This window comes from Bos grunniens, chromosome X (assembly GCF_055505025.1).
Source record: "Bos grunniens cultivar Pamir isolate PY7600 chromosome X, Bosgru_T2T1.0, whole genome shotgun sequence".
NCBI lineage: Eukaryota > Metazoa > Chordata > Mammalia > Artiodactyla > Bovidae > Bos > Bos grunniens.
In genome coordinates, this window is record NC_141194.1 from 89,776,003 (window position 1) to 89,802,610 (window position 26,608).

Here is a 26,608-nt window from a genome sequence, read left to right on the forward strand (position 1 = left end):
TAGTTTCAGGTAAACAGACAACAGACTCAGCCATATATTTACATGTATTCATTCTCCCCCAAATCCAGGCTCCCACATAACATTGAGCAGAGTTCAATGTGCTATATAGCAGGTCCTTGTTGGTTATCCATTTTAAATATAGCAGCATGTACATGTCCATCCCAAGCTCCCCAACTATCCCTTCCCCTCCGGCAATCTTGTTTGAAGAACCATGTCTTTAGATATAAGAAAATTGGGTACAATTCTTACCTTGCACAATTCACTTCACTTCTTTGTCCCCCAGATGCCCTGTTTGTAAAAAAGTAATTCCAATGTATTTCAAATAATTGTTGTTAAGATTAATTTATTTCATTCATTTATTTAACAAATGTATTGAATGGCTACTAACTACTATTGTAGGTCAGTAGTTCTTAAAGTATAATGGCCAGGACAGCAGCATCACCTAGTAACCTGTTAAAATTGCAAATTTCCCCCCTTCACTCCAGACTGAATAAAAGCTCTGAAGGTAGGGCTCAACCATCTGTGTCTACAAGTCTGCCAAGTGATAGTGTTGTGCTCTAAGGTATGAACAGCACTGCTTTAGGCATTAGGGTTGTAAGAAGTGCTCAGTCAGGACAGACCTGAGAACCAATAAAAAGTCTTTATATATATTACCTTTCTCCATGCTTTTCTAAGTGGCAATTTTCCAAGCACATTTGTAACGGTTCCACCAAACAGGATGAACTTCTGGGAAGGGAGATGGAGGGAACAAGTGGAAAGAGTGACAGATTTTGTTTCCTTGGGCTCCAAAATCTCTGCCGATGGTGACTACAGCCATGAAATTAAAAGACGCTGGCTCCTTGGAAGGAAAACTATGACCAACCTAGACAGCATATTAAAAAGCAGAGACATCACTTTGCCAACAAAAGTCCATCTAGTCAAAGCTATGGTTTTCCCAGTAGTCGTGTATGGATGTAGAGAGTTGGAACATAAAGAGGGCTGAGCACCAATGAAAGGATGCTTTTGAACTGTGGTGCTGGAGAATGGGATTGCTGGATCATACATTAATTCTCTTTTTAGTTTTCTGAGGAATCTCCATATTGTTTTCCACAGTGGATGCACCAAATTACATTCCCACGATCAGTGTAAGAGGGTTCCCTTTTCTCCAAGAAAGGGCCATCATTAAAAAAATCTACAAATAACAACTGCTGGAGAGAGTGTGGAGAAAAGGGAACCCTCATACTCTGATGGTGGGAGTCTAAGTCGCTGGAGTCACTGTGGAAAACTATATGGATGTTCCTCAGAAAACTAAAAACCAACTTAACATATGATCCAGCAATCCCACTATTGGGCATGTATCCAGGAAAAAACTGTAATTAAAAAAAATACATGCATCCCTATGTTCATAGCAGCACTATTCACAGTAGCCAAGACATGGTAACAACTTCAATGTCCGTTGACAGGTGAATGGACAAAGATGTGGTACATATGCACAATGAAATATTATCCAGCCATTAGGAAGAATGAAATAATGACATTTGCAGCAACATGGATGCAACTAGAGATTATCAGACTAAGTGAAGTAAGTCAGAAAAAGAAAAACAAATACCATATGATATCACTTATATGTGCAATCTAAAATATGACACAAATGACCCTATCTATGGAATAGAAACAGAATCAGGGACATAGAGGATAGACTGGTGGTTGCCAAGGGGAAGATGGTGGGAGACGGTCGGATTAGGAGTTTGGGATTAGCAGATGCAGGCTGGTATATATAGAATGGATAAACAAGGTCCTACTGTATAGCACAGGGAACTGTACTCAACATCCTGTGTTAAATCATAATGGAAAATAATATGAGAAAGAATGGATACATATGTATAACTGAGTCAGTTTGCCATACAGCAGTACAGTTTATTACAGTTAAGTAGTTAATTAGTACAGTTAATTACAATTAACACATTGTAATTCAACTACACTTCAATAAAAATAAAACCAGTAACATCAGAATTTTAAAAATAAGATAAGCACAGTTATAACTAGAGAATGCAACCAAAAATAAAGTGAAAGTCGCTCAGTCATGTCCGACTCTTTGCAACCCCATGGACTATACAGTCCACAGAATTCTCCAGGCCAGAATACTGGAGTGGGTAGCCTTTCCCTTCTCCAGGGGATCTTCCCAACCCAGGGATCGAACCTAGGTCTCCTGCATTGCAGGCGGATTCTTGACCAGCTGAGCCACAAGGGAAGCCCTATCAAAAATAAAAGTCAGGCTCTAATTATATAGGGAAAAAAAATTCAAGGCAAAAAGAATTAAATGGAATGTGGCTGCTTCCTGGACTATCATTGCTTCCAATGCATTACTCTAAATTTATTTCTTAATCTTTTTTGTCTTTTCCAGACATCTTTCTATTGTGTTGTCCATTCCATCACCCATCTGCTTTATTGAATCAAGGAAAAGAGTGTAAAATTCCCTCTCATCCTGTTATTCAGGTCCTTGCCGTTCTTCCATACCCAAAGAGCACCTCTAGATTCCCTCAGTCTCGTTCAACAATTTCCCCTTTAGTCTTTTCTATGAGTCTCTTCTTTTACTGAATGAAGGGCAGGTAGAAGCAATGTGAAGTCCTGGTTATGTCCTGGACCATATCTACTCCTTTACCCCACCACCACCAGGGATTCCGGCCCAGAGCACTGTGTCATACCTACTTGCCCCAGTCACAAGCAGTTTCCTCCTCCTTTTTCCCTTCTTGGACTGAGACACACCTAATGGACGTTTGGACCTGCAGACAGATGAGAGAGAGTGTGGTATGGAACTGCTTGGTGGCTAGACCAGTACTCTAAACAAGGGTCTCATTCAAGATTGGCCTACCCCATCCCCTCAATTCTCAAAACGCCCCTTCCTGCCCTGCCTCTCCCCTATCCCCAGCCATTAAATGCCTCCATATTGGAATAGAGAATTCATTTTAAATATTTGTTTGTCTTTGTTAATGCACTGTGTGCCCTTACATGACCATTTGTTTTACCTCCTCTCTCTTCATTTCAAGGGTCATCTCCATGTTTATACACCACTTCCCTGTAGACAGGGTATAAAAGCAACAGATTATTTCCAAACTATTCTCAAGTCTCTGTGTTCCCTCCCTGACCATTCTTCTCCAGCCTTCTCTTCTCCATCCCGAAGCCCATCATTTTTCTTCCGAGAAGTTAAAGAGGTCTCAGTGAAACAGGCCCAAACCAACTTCAGTCTTTGTCCTCCTTTGCCTCCACACCCCTGCATGCCATGACACATGCAGAGTTCCTGGTCCAATTGCTCACACAGACCTGCTTTGTTCTGAGGAAGTGTGTTCATCCCCTTCCCTCTCTTGGCTAGATGCCAGCTTCCCTCAATGGAAAAGGGGAGTGAATACTGCAGAAAAAAAGACCTGAACTAGAGGGGCATATGCCCACCTTGGCTCCTGGTCACAGGAAGCCCTCGCATCATTACTGAGCTTGCCAACCACCCTCCCCCAACACACAAACAGCTCCAAGGGCCCCCACCCACCTCTCAGCTGGCAGGATGTGCAGCAGGAACCCCTACCTCACTCTTGCCACATACACGCTCCCCCTCCCTCCACCAATCTGTGCAGGGAGCCCCTGTCCGCACACTGCCCTGTCATTCATTCCCGTCCTCACCAACCTGAGGAACTACAAGTGGCATCACAGCCTTAGGTTGGAGTTTGCCCTTCTCTGGTTACTAATGAAGATCTCCATCCATTCCCCATCCCTACTTCCACCAGGCCTTGGCCTTTTCTGCTTCTCTGTCCTCTGCCTCTCCTACCACCTCCCTTCCCCCTCTTACCTTTTCCCCCAGCCATCAATGCCTACCAAGTACCCTGCTTTTGTTATGCAAGGTAGCAGGGATCTAAAGTGTGATTTTTACTAATTCTCAGGATTTTTTCTGCATAGTTTCCTTTTCAAATCATAAATACCATAAAGCTAATTTTATTTGAGAGGAGAAAAATTTTTTTGAGATTATTAACATTGCACCAACTTACTTTAGAAACTTCAGAAAGAACCAAGGGATTTGAAAAACATTTCAAGTTTGTGTTCCTTCAAAGAGGTAATTTATTAACTTTGTAACCATAATTCAGTTCAGTTCAGTTCAGTCACTCAGTCGTGTCTGACTCTTCGAGACCCCATGAATCGCAGCATGCCAGGCCTCCCTGTCCATCACCAACTCCCTGAGTTCACTGAGACTCATGTCCATCGAGTCAGTGATGCCATCCAGCCATCTCATCCTCTGTCGTCCCCTTCTCCTCCTGCCCCCAATCCCTCCCAGCATCAGTCTTTTCCAATGAGTCAACTCTTCGCATGAGGTGGCCAAAGTACTGGAGTTTCAGCTTTAGCATTGTTCCTTCCAAAGAAATCCCAGGGCTGATCTCCTTCAGAATGGACTGGTTGGATCTTCTTGCAGTCCCAGGGACTCTCAAGAGTCTTCTCCAACACCACAGTTCAAAAGCATCAATTCTTGGGCGCTCAGCCTTCTTCACAGTCCAACTCTCACATCCATACATGACCACAGGAAAAACCAGAGCCTTAACTAGACAGACCTTTGTTGGCAAAGTAATGTCTCTGCTTTTGAATATGCTCTCTAGGTTGGTCATAAGTTTCTTTCCAAGGAGTAAGCGTCTTTTAATTTCATGGCTGCAGTCACCATCTGCAGTGATTTTGGAGCCCCAAAATTAAAGTCTGACGCTGTTTCCACTGTTTCCCCATCTATTTCCCATGAAGTGGTGGGACCAGATGCCATGATCTTCGTTTTCTGAATGTTGAGCTTTAAGCCAACTTTTTCACTCTCCACTTTCACTTTCATCAAGAGGTTTTTGAGTTCCTCTTCACTTTCTGCCATAAGGGTGGTGTCATCTGCATATCTGAGGTTATTGATATTTCTCCCGGCAATCTTGATTCCAGCTTGTGTTTCTTCCAGTCCAGCGTTTCTCATGATGTACTCTGCATATAAGTTAAATAAACAGGGTGATAATATACAGCCTTGACGTACTCCTTTCCCAATTTGGAACCAGTCTGTTGTTCCATGTCCAGTTCTAACTGTTGCTTTCTGACCTGCATACAGATTTCTCAAGAGGCAGGTCAGGTGGTCTGGTATTCCCATCTCTTTCAGAATTCACTTCTATGTAAATGATCAAGAAGGAGAGAGCAACCTTAATAGAGAATGTGGTGTCATTGTCACAGTCATTAAGTAACTATTAAAGTAGAAAAAGATTTTTGTGCCATCTCACATCCTCAACAAGCTGTATTTTTACCTGTTTGTTCCCAATGTATGTGTGCTGTGCTAAGTTGCTTCAGTCATGTCCAACTCTTTGAGAACTCATAGACTATAGCTCGCCAGACTCCGCTCTCCATGGGATTCTCCAGGCATGAATACTGGGGTGGGTTGCCATGCCTTCCTCCAGGGGATCTTCCAGACCCAGGAATTAAACCCACGTTTCTTTATGACTCCTGCATTGGCAGGTGGGTTCTTTACCACTAGCGCCACCTGGATGTACATGTATGCAACACACATATACACATACAGCAGCCCAGGTGGATGCATTCTTTATTAAAAGTGCAGGCCTTGTAGAGGAATCGGGTGGGGAAGGAGGTGGGAGGAAGTTCAGGATTGGGGGAGACACATGTACACCAATGGCCAATTCACATTGATGCATGGCAAAAACTATCACAATATTGTAACTATCTTCCAATAAAAATAAATACATAAAATTTTTAAAAAGTACAAGCCTTGGCATGCAAGCCTCATATAGTCTCTTACATTGCTAAACTGAGCTGGACAATCTAATACAACTCTCGAGGTTTGGCTCATCTTCACATTAAAAACATAAAGTACACAATAATAGGTATAAGTCATGCTTATACATGTGGCTCTTGAAAACTGCTATCTATGAAGTATTTAATGTACCAGGTACATTGACTGGTTATTCACCTCTAATCCTCAACAATGTCCTTTGAGATACATTGTCTTATTGTCCCAGTTTTACAGACAGGGTAACTTAGGTATATAGTTTTTTAAACTCACTCAGAGTCACACAGCTCTTAAGTGAAGAGTTGAATTTGAATCCAGATCTGTTTGACACCACCACTTATGGTCATAGCCAATCAGTTATATTGCAGGCCCCTGAAATACTGGTGTCCCTTACAGTTCTTTTGGGCTCCCCAGGTGGCTCAGTGATAAAGAATCTGTCTGCCAATGCAGGAGATGTGGGTTTGATCCCTGGGTCAGGAAGATGCCCCTGGAGAAGAAAATGGCAACCAATTCCAATATCCTCGCCTCGAAAATCCCATGGACAGAGAAGCCTGGTGGGCTACAGTCCATGGGGTTGCACAAGAGTCGAACACGAGTGAGTGACTAAACAACAACAGCTATTTCATGGACCTTTCTTGTTATTCTCTAAATGTTATTAGTTGCCTATTGTTACTGTAACAAATTACCACAAACTTAGTGACTTAAAATGACAGCAGTGTATTCTCTTAAAGTCCTGGAGATCAGAACTCCAAATTCTCGGTTTTACAGGTCTAAACTAAAGGTGTTGGCAGGACTGGTTCCTTCTGAAGGCTCCAGCTTTCGTGGGCTGCCAGATATCTTTGGCTTGTGGTTGCACCTCTACACTTTCTGTTTCTGTATCCTAAAGTCAACTCTCCCTGTGCCTCCCTTTACAAGGACATCTTGTAATTACATCTTAGGGGCCACCTGAATAATACAGGATTATCCCCCCATCTCAAGATCTTTTTAAAAACTTTTTATTTTATATTGGAGTATAGTTGATTATGGAGAAGGCAATGGCACTCCACTCCAGTACTCTTGCCTGGAAAATCCCATGGACGGAGGAGCCTGGTGGGCTGCAGTCCATGGGGTCTCTAAGTCGGACAAGACTGAGTGACTTCACTATCACTTTTCCCTTTCATGCATTGGAGAAGGAAATGGCAACCCACTCCAGTGTTCTTGCCTGGAGAATCCCAGGGACGGTGGAGCCTGGTGGGCTGCCGTCTATGGGGTCACACAGAGTCGGACACGACTGAAGCGACTTAGCAGCAGCAGCAGCATAGTTGATTATGGCTTCCCAGGTGACATTAGTGGTAAAGAACTCACCTACCAATGCAGGAGACATAAGAGATGCGGGTTTGATCCCTGAGTCGGGAAGATCCCTGGAGGAGAGCATGGCAACCCACTCAAGTATTCTTGCCTAGATAATCCCATGGACAGAGGAGCCTGGCAGGCTACAGTCCATAGGGCTGCAAAGAGTCGGACACGACTGAAGCGACGTGGCATGCACACACATAGTTGATTAACAGTGTTATGATAGTTGCAGGTGTACAGCAAGTGATTCAGCTATACATAAATATGTATCTATTCTTTTTAAAATTCTTTTCCCATTTAGCTTGTTACTTAATCACATCAGCCAAGTCCTTTTTACCATTTAAGGTGAAATTCATGTTTCATGAAATCCAAATGTTTCAGGGATTTAAGACCTAGATACCATTGAGGAACATTGTTCAGCCTACAACAGTGTTCAAATAATCTTATGACTTTTACTTTCACATAAGCATTGACTCCTAAAGCTGTGTCTCTAGCTTATATCTCTCTTTTGAGCTCCACATTATTTTATCTACTTTACTTTTGGATTTTCCACCTAAATGTCCTACCCTAAACTATTTTCTGAGTTCTTCTCTCTCCACAGCCAAATCTCTCTCTGGGACCCATAGCTAAATTAATGGCTTCAGGATTCAACCAGTTCTCCATGCTAGACTTTCTCTTGGTGTCTTCCCCGTGCAGTCAGTCACCAACACCTGCTGCTGATCCTCCTTTAAACTAATGTAACTGCCCCCTGTCTGTCCTCCTGTTGACGAAAAATTAGCCAGTCCATCTAAAACAGAAATGGAAATTTTTATCTGAGCCAAATTGAGGATTATAACTCAGGAACAGCCTCTCAGAAAGCTTTGAGAACTGTTCACTGTTAAGAGGTCAAAGTGCAGTTATACATGTTTTCGAGACAGAGGGCTGTACATTACATGACATATTATTGACAGTTTACACAAATCAGATCTAAGTGTACAAAGTGACTAGTGGGTCATGTGTTGGCCCCTTATTAGATCAAGAAGGAATATTATCCTTTAAGGAGCTATCTTGTGGGTTCTAGGAAAATGTTGCTCTTTATGGACGAGCAGGTATTTCTGCCGATGGGGATGTTTGGGCAATCCATAATGTAGATACAGAAGGGACAGCAGTAGGGAGAGAGGAGGCCAAAAGGCAAAAAAAAAAGTATGTTTAAATTTTTATGGTCTTGCCATAAAATACGAATTTTATTTCACACTCCCCACCTGAAGTTGCCCCATCCCATAATAGGATGGTTCCAGAATTCCATATATATAGGAAGATGTCACATTAAATAATCCTTAAAACAGCCCTATGAAGCCAGCATATCTTTGGGAAATTCTCAATCTGCTTTTGCAGAATTCTTAAAGGCAAGAAGAACGTAACATGTAGAGAACATTTTCATGTATTCTCATGGCAACTTTTAGCTGTCATTGGAGATACACCCCATTTGTGTAACATTTAGAAGATTGGAGCAAAAGCAAAACGTGGCTCTTGCTAGGCAACTTTATGTCCTGAGAAACTACTATTACTATAGCTCTGGCATATTTGTAGTCTGAATCTTTGGGCCTTGTGTAAATGTGGACTATGTTACTCTTGCTTTGGATTCTTTTGCTCTACTCTCATCCTTGCTACATCCTCATACCCTATTACTCCATTCTGAGCATCCCTACATTTCCTTCCACTCACTCTCTGAATACTTGCTCTGGGGTTCCTGACCACTGCTTTCCTCCTGTACTGGATGGGGGTTTAATGGAACAGGGCTAACCTTGATCCCTGTGACTCTCTCTCTTTTTCATACTTTCATTGCTGGCAAAGCAGCTCACATGGTCTTTCCACATCACGATCTGATATAATACTATAAGTTTTTCTTATTCAACTACATGCTTCTTTTTGTCTTAACCCTACAGTTGCTCCTAGTCCACTTTAACTGGATATGTAAATGTTCTCAAGTCCCTAGCTCTCGTCCTCCTGCACGAGTGTGATCATATCCACGGTGTATAGATATTGCTATTTTAACTCTCACAAAACGTTTTGGTGACATGTGGTGGTCTGTCCCAACAAGTTGACTTATGGAATGATTTCTTATACTATTGCAGAAGCAGAGTTCAGCCTGCTATCCCTGTCTTTGTGTTCCCCTAAAGTTGTTTGTATAACCTGTCACACCTGTGGACAAAGAATGTCTCCTGTCACTTCAATAAACAAAGAATGTTGCTGCCAACAAGCCCTGTGCAGCCACCCCTCAATATTGCACCTTGAGGGGAATTCAGGATGGAAAAAGATAACAAGATACAGGCCCTAGATAATTAAGATTTCTATCTGAGGAACAATTTCTACGGGCCCAGATTCTTACATCTTCCCATACATAGGAAAGCACTAAAATCATTAACTTGAAATGTCTGAATTTGTTTTGTCTTGTCTTGTTGCAATTAGCAGTAATGTTTTGATGTTTGACTACATGTTTTATTTTTCAGCAAAATCTCCTGTATATCCTGGCTCCTCTCTTACCTCTTCAGAACGGTTCCTCAGAACTATCTGAGAGGCTATCTCTTTGGCCTATCGTCCTCAGTAAGGTCTCTGAATAAAACTCACAACTTTTAAGTTGCTTTTCTTTAATCAACATACCTCATCCTTAAAGATAACTAAATTCATCAATCTTGATTCTAGATTCTCATTCTGCAACCTTTTCTTCTGGAGGACTGACAAGGTATCTCTTCTCCCCCGCCCCCCACCACTACCCAGAACTTTTTTTGTGTGACTGTGCCACGTGACATGCAGGATCTTAGCTCCTTGATCAGGGAAATCCATGCCCCCTGCAGTGGAAGCATGGAGTCTTAACCACTGAACCACCAGGAAAGCCCCACCATCAACTTCTTATTTTAAAAAATTCAAACCTGTAAATTATTTCAAGAATAATAGAGTGAATGCCCCTATACTCTTAATCCTTCATCTAGATTAGACTCACCAATTAGTATTTTGCTAACTACTATCTCTTTCTCAAGAAAGAGAAATATATATACATATTTTCTTTCTCTTTCTTGAGACAGAAATATATATTTTTCCTTTCTTTTTTTCAACACTGAACTATTAATATTCTAAACTAATAGACTAAGCTAGACTAAGCTAACAGACTTTATAATACTTCAGCTTTTGTCTCCTAACAACAAGGACAGTCTCCTAAACAACCACAATACAATGATCACATTCAGGAAATTTAGCATTGCTTTAATACTGTTATCTAAACTATAGTCCTTATTCAAACAGCACATTTAGTTGTGATGTCTTCTAATCTCTTTTAATCAAGAACAGTCCTCTAGCCTTCTTTCAAGGCATTGACAGTTTCCCAGGTGGAGACAGTGGTAAAGAACTCCTCTACCAATATAGGACACGTAAGAGACACAGGTTTGATCCCTGGGTTGGGAAGAGCCCCTGGAGGAGGGCATGGCAACCCACTCCAGTGTTCTTGCCTGGAGAATCCCATGGACAGAGGAGCCTGGAGGGCTACAGTCCGTATGCTCACAAAGAATCAGAATACTATCCAGCAATAATTTTAAAAGAATCAATTGCCAATACACACAACTATAAGGATGAATCTAAAAAACATTATATCAAGTCAAATGAATGAAAGATGTTAAACACCAAAGAGTGCATGCTGTAGTCCATTTACATGAAATTCTACAACAGACAAAAATAATATAAATTGATAGAAATAAGCTGAATGACTACCTGTGGTGGGAGGGGGGGCTGAGAAGAGAACAGGAAACTTTTTGGAGTAATGGAAATGTCCTATTTTACACTCAATTGTATACACTTAAGATCTGTGAATTTCACGGTACAAAAATTTTGTCTCACTTTTTTTAAGTGTGTAAATTGGAATATAAGCATCAATAAGGCAGGAACTTTTTGTTCACTGCTGTGTCTCAGGTACTAGCCAAGGGCTAGGGCTCTTAGCAAGAGCTTGATAAGCATTGAGGAAAAAAGGAGCAGGCCTTGGAAATCACCTACATCAACGGTTGTCAAATGCACAATGGCTATTATGACTCTCAACTTTGGTTGGTATAGGTATGTCTTGCATTTGAAACGATATTATTATTCTACTTCTTGCCTAACCAAGAATTCTTTTCATCAGTTACAAATGTTTTGAAATAAGAAAAGGGCTATTACTGCAAAAGTTTTTCTGACTTTAATTCTTCACTTTTCCTGTGTTTTCATACTGTCTCCACATTACATGGTGAGCCTCCAGGATTAAAGGATAAACTGGTCAAAAGTGATGAGTATGTGTTTATGCAGAGTTATGCCCATATGGTTGGACAATGATTTGCCTCAGTCCAAATGGTCAATATCAGCAGACAATAGAAAACAGAGTCTCAGAAGAAAAGTCTGAGATGCTGAGAAGGATTAATTGATTTTGGCTGACGCATAGTAGGCAACTAGTAAATATTTGTTAAATGAATAAAGAAATGAAATGTAAATTTGTGAGTCTCTAGCAAATTCATCTGAGGGTATATCCTTCCTATATTTTTTATACCTGTACATTTAAAAAGCAGAATAAGGAATTCATTTAATAGTGTTCTTTGAAAGTTTTGTTTGTTGCCATTTTTGAAAAATTAAGATCATTTTAATGGGAGAATATTTAGAAAGCATCAATAATTATGAAATGCCACCTGTGACCAAAGATAGAAATACAGCATAAATTTACCTAAGAAGATAGAGTGGCAAGGAGGTAGCACAGAGAGGGGAAGCTTCTCAGCCAGGATCCACAGAGTTCTGACACTTATACCAGGTGCTTCTCAGAAGTAAGAGGGAACAGAAAGCAAATGAGGAACTTCAAGATCCAAGAGCCCCTATCTCAACTAAAAAGAAAGGAGAAACATAATTTTACCATTTTCACCTTCATAACTTTTTTTCTAATTACAAAAACTGCACATGCTCATTGAAAAAGTTAAAATTGGAAATACAGAGGATAAAGATGAAGTTGCAATTTCCAGTATTAATGTTGTCTAGAAATATTCACTTCAAATGTCTTGATATTTATCTTTAACCTGTGTGTGTTTTGCAGCTGGCTTTTTCATAAAACAATATGTAAGGAATAGCTTTTCATGCCAATGATGCATTTCTAGATTATATTTTGTAATTCATGACAATAAGACTTTCCTCATGATTTCACATGTTCTGGCACATAACTAAATACGGAAATGTGGAGGGAATTTTTTCTCATTGTACAATAGAGAAATGGCACCAGAGTCTATAAATGATTTATTTCTTTTATAACTCCAAATGAATGGCACTTATTGCATTTACTTTATGTGCTATTTGTTTCTTGAGACAAGGGAGAAGTTTGGATGAGAGGAACAACACAGAGTTCTGCTTTAGAAACATGTTTTGGAGTCAAGGAAGCACAGGTGTTTTGGGTTCCAATTTGGGTATTACTCAACATCACCTGCAGAGAAGGCAATGGCACCCCACTCCAGTACTCTTGCCTGGAAAATCCCATGGACGAATGAGCCTACTAGGCTGCAGTCCATGGGGTCGTGAGGAGTCGGACACGACGGGGTGACTTCACTTTCACGCATTGGAGAAGGAAATGGCAACCCACTCCAGTGTTCTTGCCTGGAGAATCCCAGGGACGGGGGAGCCTGGTGGGCTGCCGTCTATGGGATCGTACAGAGTCAGACACGACTGAAGCGACTCAGCAGCAGCAGCAGCAACATCACCTGTGATCACTCACCTAGAGCCAGACATCCTGGAGTGTGAAGTCTAGTGGGCCTTAGGAAGCATCATTACGAACAAAGCTAGTGGAGGTGACGGAATTCCAGTTGAGCTATTTTAAATCCTAAAAGATGATGCTGTTAAAGTGCTGCACTAAATATGCCAGCAAATTTGGAAAACTCAGCAGTGGCCACAGGACTGGAAAAGGTCAGTTTTCATTCCAAACCAAAAAAAAAGGCAATTCCAAAGAATGCTTATTACCCCACAATTGCACTCATCTCACACTCTAGTAATGCTCAAAATTCTCCAAACCAGGCTTCAGCAATATGTGAACTGTGAACTTCCAGATGTTCAAGCTGGTTTTAGAAAAGGCAGAGGAACCAGAGATCAATGCCAACATCCGCTGGATCATTGAAAAAGCTTTATTGATTATGCCAAAGCCTTTGACTGTGTGGATCACAATAAACTGTGGAAAATTCTGAAAGAGATGGGAATACCAGACCACCTGACTTGCCTCTTGAGAAACCTATATGCAGGTCAGGAAGCAACAGTTAGAACTGGACATGGAACAACAGACTGGTTCCCAATAGGAAAAGAAGTACGTCAAGGCTGCATATTGTCACCCTGTTTATTTAACTTATATGCAGAACACATCATGAGAAACGCTGGACTGGAAGAAGCACAAGCTGGAATCAAGTTTGGTGGCAGAAATATCAATAACCTCAGATATGCAGATGACACCACCCTTATGGCAGATCATGAAGAAGAACTAAAGAGCCTCTTGATGAAAGTGAAAGTGGAGAGTGAAAAAGTTGGCTTAAAGCTCAACATTCAAAAAACTAAGATCATGGCATCCAGTCCCATCGCTTCATGGCAAATAGGTGGGGAAACAGTGGAAACAGTGTCAGACTTTATTTTGGGGGGCTCCAAAATCACTGCAGATGGTGATTGCAGCCATGAAATTAAAAGACGCTTACTCCTTGGAAGGAAAGTTATGACCAACCTAGACAGCATATTAAAAAGCAGAGACATTACTTTGTCAAGAAAGGTCCATCTAGTCAAGGCTATGGTTTTTCCAGTAGTCATGCAGGGATGTGAGAGTTGGACTATAAAGAAAGCTGAGTGCTAAAGAGTTGATGCTTTTGAACTGTGGTGTTGGAGAAGACTCTTGAGAGTCCCTTGCACTGCAAGGAGATCCAAGCAGTCCATCCTAAAGGAGATCAATCCTGGATGTTCTCTGGAAGGACTGATGCTAGAGCTAAAACTCCAATACTTTGGCCACCTCATGCGAAGAGCTGACTCATTTGAAAAGACCCTGATGCTGGGAAAGATTGAGGGCAGGAGGAGAAGGGGACGACAGAGGATGAGATGGCTGGATGGCATCACCGACTCAATGTACATGAGTTTGGGTAAACTCCGGGAGTTGGTGATGGACAGGGAGGCCTGGTGTGCTGCAATTCATGGGGTTGCAAAGAGTCACACTACTGAGCGACTGAACTGAACTGATGATAATGATGATGACAATGATAATGACAACACATGATAATGATGATCAAAGGTCTAACATTGTCTGAAAGCCTATTATATGCCAGGAATTTCATCGTTTTCTGTATTTACTTCCCATAACAATCTTGTGGGTTATACTCATTCTACAGATGAATGAACCAATCTGTCCTCACACTTCTAATTATTAGAGGATTCAAAACTAGCCAGTAGTTTTTGACTATACTGTGTCCACCCATTCAGAGGATAGATTTCCAAGGCTTGGCCACCGATTGTTATAAGCCTTCACAGTATGAGATATGTGCCCAACAGGAATCCATTGGGTATTCACTCAGTACTATCCCTTGATCATGATGGTGATGACGATGATAATTATGATAAAAGCAATGATGGTAATGGAGAGGAAACTTTATCTTTGATCCAAGATTTTTATGTCTGGGAAACCCACGGGTCTCCAAGAAAGGATTTATGTAAGGTCACATACTGTAAGAAGAGTCCAGATTGGAACCTGAGGTGGTGCTAGTGATAAAGAATCCACCTGCCAGAAGAGACAAGAGTTGGATCCCTGGGTCGGGAAGATCCCCTGGAGGAGGGCATGGCAACCCACTCCAGTATTCTTGCCTAGATAATCCCATGGACAGAGGAGCCTGGTGGGCTTCAGTCCATAGGGTTGCAAAGAGTCAAACACGACTGAAGCAAGTTAGCAGAGCACAGTACAGCAAGGTCATGAACTTAACCATTTTGCATTCCTAAAGCCAAGTTCATCTTCACCTTATTGCCCAACCAGAAAAAGCAGTATTGATTTCTCAGATGACAGACCTAAAGAACAACGGTCACAATGGCATTGCTTCCTCCACCATCAATGCCTGCAAAAGCATCTTCATGCCAGTTCATAACTTGACTACCCTGGTCCCCAAGTTGTGGGCTAGGACTATAGTGCACAGGGTTGTTTAAACAGGAGGCAACAATCCTTTTCTCCTGAGCAGTAGGGCCACGTGCCTTTGCAAGCTTCCTCCACCTGGGCTCTCCTCTGTCTCTGGATCTGGACCCATGCAGGCATCAGAAGCACTGCATCAGCCACACACAGAACTAAAGGCACTACAGATCAGAGCTGCATGTGCTCAGTCGTGTCTGACTCTTTGCAACCCATGGACTGTAGCTCGTCAGGCTCCTCTGTCCATGGAATACTGGAGTGGGTTGCCATTCCCTTCTCCAAGGGATCTTCCTGACCCAAGGATTGAACCCAGGTCTCCTGCATTTCAGGCAGATTCTTTACCACTGAGCCACGAGGGAAGCCCCAAACAGGCGGACACAACAGAGGCCCTTCTGGAAGTCTGAGCAAGGTGGGTGGGAGAGGCATGAGGCAGATCTTGTTTAAGACCTATCCCCCTTGGCCAAAGATGATCAAAGCCAATGTTTTCAGTTACTGAACTTTGAAGTCTTTTTTCCCTTTAAAACTTCCCATCCTTAAGTAGGTATATTCCTATCTATCTTATTCTTTTTGCTGTGATGGTAAATGGGATTGATTGCTTAATTTCTCCTTCTGATGTTTTGTTGTTAATGTAAGAGATTTCTGTTATTAATTATGTATCCTGCAACTTTACCAGACTCACTGATGAGCTCTAGTCACCTCCTGGTAGCATCTTTAGGACTTTCTATGTGCGTACGTCATCTGCAAACAGTGACAGTTTTACTTCTTCTTTTCCAATTTGGATTACTTTTATTTCTTTTCCTTGTCTGATTGCCATGGCTAGGACTTCCAAAACTATGTTGAATAAAAGTGGAGAGAGTAGACATTCTTGCCTTGTTCCTGATCTTAGGGAAAATGCTTTCAGCTTTTCACCATTGAATATGATATAGGTTTGTTGTATACAGCCTTTATTATGCTGAGGTATGTACATATATACAATGGAATATTATTCCATTAAAAAGAATGAAATAATGCCATGCCATTTGCAGCAACATGAATGGACTCGGAGATTATCATACTAAATGAAGTAAGTCAGACAGAGAAAGGCAAATATATGATATGGCTTATATGTGGAATCTTAAAAAGAAAATGATACAAATGAGCTTATTTACACACAAAAAACAGATTCACAGACTTAGAGAACAAACTTTTTACCAGAGAAAAGAGTTGAGGGAAGGGATAGATTAGGAGTTTGGGATTGACATGTACACACAGCTATATTTAAAATAAAATGCTATTCCGTAGAAAAATAAATAAAGTTTTTAAAACAGTTAAAAAAAAAAAAAGCTCCCATCAAGCCTCCTTGTGAAGGAAAAAGGGAAGAAAGGAAGTCTAGTGCTCTGACCTGCAATGGGGACAGTGATCCTTCAGGTACACATATCCAGGACAGCCTGGCCATCAGTCTAGAAGAGTCTGGCACCTGCTGCAGGCTGGAGCAGAGAAGCCAATGTCAGACCATCCTGAAGAGGGGTATGCCTCCTTGCTGGAGCCCTTCTACATCCTGCCCCAGTGCCATCCCTCAGTGCCAGGGGGCTGGATTCAACCAGTCTTATAATGCTGGCAAGTGAGTTCCTGGACCTTCATCTCACTCCGGCCAGAATCCAGCCTGACCAACAAGTTGTTAACTGAAACTTCCACAGCCCACCTCCAGATAGTGAGTCTTAGGTGGGGCCCAGAAATCAGTATTTTGAAGATGCTCCCCAGGTGATTCTGATGCAGGTAATTATGCAAGGCTTTGATAAAACATTTGAAGTGCAATCCATTCCATGAACTGTTTCTTCCTGGAATTGCTTGTCATAATACTAGAATGATAAAAGAACTTGTGGAAGATTATTGAGTCAATGACAGAATTTGCACAAACCTAGTGGCTCAGCAGTAATGCAGGAGATGCAGGTTCAATCCCTGGGTTGGGAAGATCCCCTGGAGAAGGAAATGGCAATCCACTCCAATATTCTTGCCTGAAAAAACTGCACGGACAGAGGAGCCTGGTAGCCTACAATCCATGGGGTCGCAAAACAGCTGGACACAATTTAGTGACTAAACAACAACTGGCTCCTTAGCAAAAATCAATCAGAAAATCAATTAAATAAAAATTCAATTAAATATTGAAACATGATGTGTCACAAGTATGTGTGGATATCAGAAGGAAAAGATAGTCTTTGTTCTGTAGGGAAAATATAATTTCTAATATTTATATAGTAGCCATTCTACTTTAAGTGTATTTATAAAGTTTTTACCTTTCAAGTTTTCTTTTTCCCCACGTTATCGATTGGTGATGGGATGAAGGGAACTGTTCTCTTAGATCTGTTTCCTGTATTACTTTTTGCAATTTACACATATTCCGAGTCTTCTGAACCAGTAGGACAGGCCTGCCAGGAGCCTTCAAGGAGAGACCATCCCACAAAAGAAGACAAAACTTCAGTTTTTAGCCTTAAAGCAGCAACTCTGACTATAGAGTGGCATCTTTTACTCAAATTTGAATGCTAGTCCAATTCCCAAAATGGACTCATCCTGTCTGACTCCTATGGATGAGGTATCCTGTGGTTGAAATTGGATGGGACTATTGCTAAGAATTCTGCATCACATTGTTGCCCATGCAATCCTGGAACAGCCCCCACTTGTGGTTGTTTTTTAGTCGTTAAGTCATGTCTGACTCTTTGCGACCCCCTGGACTACATATAACCCGGCAGGCTCCTCTGTCCATAGGATTTTTCAGGCAAGAATACTGGAGTGGGTTGCCATTTCCTTCTCCAGGGGATCTTCCCGACTCAGGGACCCAGGAATCGAACCTGCGTCTCCTGCATCGGAGGCGGATTCGTTACCACTCAGCCACCTGGGAAGTCCTCCCACTGTGTTAAGCATCATTATAAAGCAGAGATTTGGAAGAGTTGGGGTTCAACCCACTGGGGACACCAGGAAACTCAGTGGGGTTTTGGCACTGGAGGACTCCAGTGCCCAGCAGGCATGACAGGACCCAGGGAAACCAGGGGTGGGGCTCAATGCAGAGGCCTGGCATGGAAGCCCCCACTTCCCTGCCTATTGGACTTGCTCCTGAGCACAGGTTGAGTCACACTAGGACCCTCCCTCAAAACTGATGTTCTGCAATGGGTTGGGGTTCTATATGTATAGGTGGGAAGAAGAGCCCACCAAGTACAGCTCAGTCACCTCATTTCTTCCCCACAGCAGCCCTGTGAGACAAGTGTTTTCCCATGAAAAGATCAAGTCTTAAGCAAGTGTATCTGTAATAATTGCCAGTTTTATTCCTCTGGCTAAGAGATCCAGAGGTATTTTGAGGTTTACATTTTTCCAATAGTTCTTTCATCAAGATTTTAAGTGCCCCCATTGCCCTTATAAGCTGGTTGCAAATTATTTGATTGACTCTTAATTAATTAAAAAAACTTTAATTCTCTTTGTGTGTGTGATGTGTTCATTAAAAAATACATATAAGCAAAAAAAAAAAAAAAACAGCACGCAGAAACAAGCACAGTTAGATTTCTGATATATGCGTGTATGTATACACACGCGCGCACACACACAATTTGAGACTTTCTCCTACATATGTGAGCTGGTACTAAATATGCTGCTTTGTAACCTGTTATGTTTTACTTTACAATATGAACATATTTTCATGCATATGTGTGAAATTTCCCAATCCAAAAACAGACCTAGAGAATGTGTCAAAATACAAAATGCAGATGCTGAAAACAAGGAAACTACACCTAAAACAAAACTCCACCAGATGATTAAAAGTAAAGCAAAAGTCACAGATACATCAGAAAATGCTAACAGAAAGCTGGGGCAAGATTTTAATATCGGACAAAAAAAGAATTCAAGGCCTAAAGCACACGGGATAAGGACGGCTGCGTGAATGTCTTTGCTTCCAATGCATCATCACAAACTTGTTTCTTACTCTTCTTATCTCTTCCCTAAGCCTTTCCAACTCATCTGCTCCTCTTATCATTTCTTCAGGGTCCAAATGCCTAACAGGAGAGTCCTCTTTATATCCCTGACCAGGCTGAGTCAGCCCTCCTCTAAGGTTTCCTTCTGCTTCCTGGCTTACACCTTCTTCAGAAGGTTGAGGATTTCCTTCTGCCTCCTGTGGTACAGCTTCCAAAGGGCGGTCTTCCTCAGCCTTTGGCATGTTCTGTGGTTTTCTTTCATTTTCTCCACAAGATTTTTGCATGTTGAGTATTTTTCGATTTCCTTTTTGAATAAATTAACCCTGGAAAACAAAGGAACAAAACAACTAGATGCCAGGCAAATGAACCAGCAGCTAGAGCATGGGTTTCCATAGAGACTGGCTTCTTCTCATTTAGGTCTCTTAACTGTCAAAGTTTTCCAACTAGAAAAGGCTAGATCCTCAGGCTCTGAACTCCCCTGGCTCCTCCCCTCTCTCCCCCTCCTCACCCTCCCCCTCCCGCTCCAGCTCCATCTTCTCTCCTCCCGCTCCAGCCCACCATTTCCCAGCAGGCCCTGCTACAGGCCTGTCCTAGCACCGAAACAGGAGCAGGGAGCTGCGAGCAGCGCGGAAGCAATTAACCCCTCCCTCGCCTCCGATCTCCAACACTCCCGCCCTTTTAGGCTTTCCCAAGCCATTCCAACCTTCTACCTCTCACCTGAGACCGGCTGGTCCAGTCTCTGGCCTCCCCTCCCCCTTCCACGTCTCTCCAGTCTCCCCCCTCCCCCGCCCCATTTCCGCTGCAGGCTCTGCACAGGCCTCTGGCGCTTCATCCGGATGGGGAGAGGCTGCAGTGACCCCGGGATGGGCTTCGGTGTCATCCGCACTCACACCCCACCCCCACCCCCAGGAACAGGAGGCAACTGCACCTTTACACTGACCTGCAGGGATCCAGGGAATTTTCCTCCCTCTTCCCTCAGTCGATTTGGGTCGCTCCCCAAAGACCAAGAGTCCTGCAGACCGACAAGACTGCTTGGTGAGGAGGTCAGTACCTGAATCACGGGTCCCTTGAACGATTCTAGGCCTTGTTCGTCTAAAGTTTCCCCACGTCCTCATCCTCGCGATCCTTATAAGGCAAGCCCGCCCTCCCTCCCCGGTGCCCACCGGTTCCCTTCAGGCAGGGAGTGAGCGACTCAAGTTGTTTCTAAATTGTTTCTGTGTCTCTCTTGGGATCCTCAATTAGCTACCTGAGTGCCTTTTAGTCTGGAAAAGTGGCTTGTTTCCTACTATACACAACTGGGACATTCCCTCTGTAATTATGAATTGTTTTAAATAAACTAAAAGAATGTCTTTGACCACTAGAGTTTATCAGTATTGGATTGTTTCCACTGTGACGTTCAGAAACTTTTTCGCCTCGAAATATTAAAGCAGCTCATGTTAGAGACACTTTCAGATCAGATCAGATCAGATCAGTCTCTCAATCGTGTCCGACTCTTTGCGACCCCATGAATCGCAGCACGCCAAGCCTCCCTGTCCAACACCAACTCCCGGAGTTCACTCAGACTCACGTCCATCAAGTCAGTGATGCCATCCAGCCATCTCATCCTCTGTCGTCCCCTTCTCCTCCTGCCCCCAATCCCTCCCAACATCAGAGTCTTTTCCAATGAGTCAACTCTTGGCAAGAGGTGGCCAAAGTACTGGAGTTTCAGCTTTAGCATCATTCCTTCCAAAGAAATCCCAGGGCTGATCTCCTTCAGAATGGACTGGTTGGATCTCCTTGCAGTCCAAGGGACTCTCAAGAGTCTTCTCCAATACCACAGTTCAAAAGCATCAATTCTTTGGCGCTCAGCCTTCTTCACAGTCCAACTCTCACATCCATACATGACCACAGGAAAAACCAGAGCCTTAACTAGACAGACCTTTGTTGGCAAAGTAATGTCTCTGCTTTTGAATATGCTATCTAGGTTGGTCATAACTTTCCTTCCAAGGAGTAAGCGTCTTTTAATTTCATGGCTGCAGGTACCATCTGCAATGATTTTGGAGCCCAGAAAAATAAAGTCTGACACTGTTTCCACTGTTTCCCCATCTATTTCCCATGACGTGATGGGACCAGATGCCATGATCTTCGTTTTCTGAATGTTGAGCTTTAAGCCAACTTTTTCGCTCTCCACTTTCACTTTCATCAAGAGGCTTTTGAGTTCCTCTTCACTTTCTGCCATAAGGGTGGTGTCATCTGCATATCATGGTTATTGATATTTCTCCCGGCAATCTTGATTCCAGCTTGTGTTTCTTCCAGTCCAGTGTTTGTCATGATGTACTCTGCATATAAGTTAGATAAACAGGGTGACAATATACAGCCTTGATGTACTCCTTTTCCTATTTGAAACCAGTCTGTTGTTCCATGTCCAGTTCTGTTGCTTCCTGACCTGCATACAAATTTCTCAAGAGGCAGGTCAGGTGGTCTGGTATTCCCATCTCTTTCAGAATTTTCCACTGTTTATTGTGATCCACACAGTCAAAGGCTTTGGCATAGTCAATAAAGCAGAAATAGATGTTTTTCTGGAACTCTCTTGCTTTTTTGATGATCCAGCGGATGTTGGCAATTTGATCTCTGGTTACTCTGGTTACAGCAAAAGAAAATTTCTAGAGTATGAGCAATGTGTACAAATAACTGATTCACTTTGCTGTACATCTGAAACTAACACAAAACTGTAAATCAACTGTATTTCAATGACAAGTACTTTTTCTTTTAAAAACAGGACATAATACAAACAAAAATCTTAGCAGGGCTTTTCTTTGCATGATATGTTTCAGGATATTTTCTTTCCTTTTTTAGTAATTAATTTTTTACTCTACTAAACACCCCACAGTACACACTGTTTCAATTATTTAAAATAATAATTTTAAGAAATTTAATTAATTTTGAGAAATTTAAGCATTCTTAGCCTTACAGGAAATCTACAAGAAATCAACTCAACTTTAGAAAAGGAACACTCAGAGGCATAGGATGGGAGACGAGACATTGGGGAAGCCCCTACCGGTAGGACAGGTCACAGGCCCCCAAATTCTACACTACATTGATTATTATCAATATTTAAATCTCTTCTTAGTTAATTAGGAAGAAAAACATGGTACTTTACTGTGTTTCATTTTGCTTTACCTTGATTGAAAAAGTAGGGTCTTATCATCTGAAAAGCAGTAGCATACACTGCTTAGATGAAGGGCTCAGAACTACAAACCTGTATTCAAATCAAAGCCCCACCACTTGCTAGCCCTGCCCTCACTGTGCCTCAGTTCCCTCATGCTTAAAGTCTCCTCAGAGGTTATAGTGAGGATGAAACAAGTAAGTATACTGTTAGCACTTATACCACTGTTGGTGGGCACTGAGGAAGTCAGCAATAAATATTTATCATTCTTATCATCCTTATCATACCTAAATTGACCATTATTATTTCTACAGTCATTGTTATTATTGTGTGGGCTTTTTGTTCCCTCCAAATAAAGCTCCTTAATTTGAAAGCATGCTCACCAGTTCTGCCAACCAGTTAGCCAAGTGCAGCTTTTCTCTTAGGAGGAAAAGTGAAGAGTGATTTATACATCAAACATGGTGTCTCTTCAGGCACTTCCCAAGGGACTAGTTTCTGACAGGGAATCAGTCTACTCTGGATGCCTGGGGGCCACTGAGAACAAATGAGAGCTCTGCAGCCTATTGTGGAACCAGAGAACCTGCAGGACCACAGACATCAGAGAGAGAAAGAGATTACAAACTCCAAGGAAGAAAAGAAGTCCAGCAAATCTCTCAAATTGGGAAATTACCTGAACAAAGCTGAAGAATATGCATCCTCAAAAACGTGTTGTAAGGCCCCCAGAATTTCCAGCCAGGTTGGGCTGGAGATGATCTTACCCTGTATAAAACTAGTCCATGAAGACTGGGAGCCGGGGACTTCCCTGGTGGTCCAGTGGTTAAGAATCCACCTTGCAATGCAAAGAACGTGGGTTCGATTCCTGGTCAGGGAACTAAGATCCTACATGCCATGGAGCAACTAAGCTCGAGCGCCACAACAAAGATCCAGTATGCTCAATTAAGAACTGACAGAGCCAAAGAAAAAAAAATAGTTTTTAAAAAAGACTAAGAGATAAGACTGCTTTTTCAAATCCCAGAAAAGAAGTAATAAAGGCATATAGAGAAACCTGGCCCAATCAAAGGAACAAAATAAATCTAGAGAAATGAATCATAAATAAATGATCGAAAATTATGTGACAGAGAATTCAAAATTATCATCAAAGACAACAAAACAAAATCAGGAAAGTGATCATGAACAAAATGAATATATTAACAGCGATAGAAATTCTAAAAAAAGAACCAAATTATGTAGCTGAAGAATACAATAATTGAATTGAAAATTTCATTATAGGAGGTGATGGAATTCCAGCTGAGCTTTTTCAAATCCTAAAAGATGATGCTATGAAAGTGCTACACTCAGTAGGACAGCAAATTAGGACAACTCAGCAGTGGCCATAGGACTGGAAAAGGTCAGTTTTCATTCCATTCATTTCTCAAAGAAAGGCAATGCCAAAGAATGTACAAACTACCGCACAATTGCACTCATTTTACATGCTAGCTAGGTTAACACTCAAAATCCTTCCAGCTAGGCTCAACGGTACGTGAACTGAGAACTTCCAAACGTACAGGCTGGATTTAGAAAAGGCAGAGGAATCAGAGATCAAATGGCCAACATCTGTTGAATCATAGAAAAAGCAAGAGAATTCCAGAAAAACACCTGCTTCATTGACTAAGCCTTCTACTGTGTGGATCACAACAAACTGTGGAAAATTCTTCAAAAAATGAGAATACCAGACCACCTGACCTGCCTCCTGAGAAACCTATATGCAGGTCAAGAAGCAACAGTTAGAACCGGACCTGGAACAATGGACTCACTCAAAATTGGGGAAGGAGTACATCAAGGCTGTATACTGTCACCCTGCTTATTGAACTTGTATGCAGAGTACATCATGCGAAATGCCGGGCTGGATGAAGCACAAGCTGGAATCAAGATTGCTGGGAGAAATATCAATAACCTCAGATATGCAGATGACACCAGCCTTATGGCAGAAAAGTTCCTCTTGATGAAGGTGAAAGAGGAGAGTGAAAAAGCAGGCTTAAAACTCAACATTCAGAAAATGAAGATCATGGCATCTGGTCCCATCACTTTATGGCAAATAGACTGGGAAGCTGGAGAAGGCAATGGCACCCCACTCCAGTACTTTTGCCTAGAAAATCCCAAGGACGGAGGAGCCTGGTAGGCTGCAGTCCATGGGGTCGCTAGAGTCTGACACGACTGAGCAACTTCACTTTCACTTTTCACTTTCATGCATTGGAGAAGGAAATGGCAACCCACTCCAGCGTTCTTGCCTGGAGAATCCCGGGTACGGGGGAACCTGGTGGGCTGCCATCTCTGGGGTCACACAGAGTCGGACACAACTGAAGCGACTTAACAGCAGCAGCAGACTGGGAAACAATGGAAACAGTGACAGATTTTATTTTCCTGGGGTCCAAAATCACTGCAGATAGAGACTGCAGCCATGAAATTAAAATAATACACTTCTCCTTGGAGGAAAAGCTATGACAAACCTACACAGTGTATTAATAAAAAGCAGAGACATTGCCAACAACGGTCCATATCGTCAAAGCTATGGTTTTTCCAGTAGTCATGTACAGATGTCAGAGTTGGACCATGAAGAAAGCTGGTCATGTACGGATGTGAGAGTTGACCTGTAAAGACAGTTGAGCACTGAAGAATTGATGCTTTTGAACTGTGGTGTTGGAGAAGACTCTTGAGAGTCCCTTGGACTGCAAGAAGATCAAACCAGTTAATCCTAAAGAAAATCAACCCTGAATATTCATTGGAAGGACTGATGCTGAAGATGAAGCTCCAATACTTTGGTCACGTGATGCAAAGAGCCAACTGACTGGAAAAGACCCTGATGCTGGGAAAGACTGAAGGCTGGAGGAGAAGGAGATAACAGAGGATGAAATGGCTGGATGATATCACTCACTCCATGGACATGAGTTTGAGTAAGCTCCAGGAGTTGGTGAAGGACAGGGAATCCTGGCGTGCTGCAGTCTGTGGGGTCGCAAAGAGTCTACACAACTTAGTGACTGAACAACAACAACAGAATATTTGATCAAGCAGAAGAATCAGCAAACTTGCATATAGGTCATTTAAAAGCATGGAGTCAGAGGAACAAAAAAAAAAAATTGAAGAAAAGTGAAGAACGCTTAAGAGATTCATAGTACACCAGGAAGATCAGTATATACATTATAGGTCTCCAAGAAGGAGGAGAGGGAGAGAAGAGGGCAGAGAGTTGATTTGAGGAAATAATGGCCATGAATTTCACAAAATGGACACCCAAATTCAAAAAGCCCAAATGACTTCAACTAGTTCAGTTCAGTTCAGTCATTTTATAGAAGAATTCTGGCTAATAAATGCCTAAGAAATCACAGAACTTGAACATCACCTTTTTACACACGTTAATGACAAGCAGATCTAGGCAACTATATTGGGAGGCTACAAGAAAACATGAGGTAAGCAGCAGATGGGATACTTTCTAATGGATAGATCAGGTTGATAACACCTGAATCCAGTGATCAATTTAGTGTCAAAGAGACAGCCAGACAGAATGAGCCTCCTGGTGTAAGATTAAAAGATGTACAACATTAAATCTGAAGCATTCTTACCAAAAAATGTGAACTGGATCAAGCCTCTAAATCTAATCACCACTTTTATAGTAATGGAGGGGGAAGGCAGGAATACAAACAACACAACGATAAGCATATAATCAACTGAATGAGGTATATAAACTCCACAGGACAAAAGATGCAATTTCTTAAGCAAATGGGTGGAAGGTTTAAAAAACAAGGAAGCCTTTTTTATATACATGACACTTATGACTTCAGAGAAATCACAATTAAAACCATAGCATGCTTACCTGAACAACAAAAATGAGAAACATGGAAACTACCAAGTGTTGCCGATGATAGGGACTATAGACTGAAAAGAACCCTTTGAAAACCACTTTGCGATTCCTACTGAGCTCAGTCCTATGATATAGAAATGCCTCTCTTAGGTCTGTGCCCAAGAGAAAGAAAATAAACATTTACCCAAAAGCTATGCACAAGATCATTCATAGCAACATTATTTACAGTAAGTCAAAAACTTGGAAATACCCAAACCTCCATTATAAACATACATTGTGAAATATCCACACAATATAATACTGTACACCACCGAGAATGAATGATCTACCACTACAGACAACAGTAATGTAAATCACATACACATTACGTTCACTGAAAAGAGCCAGATACAAAAGAGTATATGCCATAGGATTTCAGGAATTTTTC

The 26,608-nt window shown here is 41.9% G+C and overlaps 1 protein-coding gene across 1 annotated transcript; it reads right to left on the minus strand.

The window, feature by feature from the left end:
* Nucleotides 1–19,085: 19,085 nt before the first annotated feature.
* On the minus strand, nucleotides 19,086–20,282 carry LOC147340873 (transcription elongation factor A protein-like 8). Its single transcript, XM_086386964.1, has 2 exons — nucleotides 20,145–20,282; nucleotides 19,086–19,527 (listed from the first exon to the last, which is right to left on the minus strand). The coding sequence occupies exon 2, from the start codon at nucleotides 19,486–19,488 to the stop codon at nucleotides 19,135–19,137; it is 354 nt and encodes a 117-aa protein (XP_086243090.1). The 5' UTR covers nucleotides 19,489–19,527; nucleotides 20,145–20,282; the 3' UTR covers nucleotides 19,086–19,134.
* Between the last annotated feature and the right edge of the window lie 6,326 nt (nucleotides 20,283–26,608).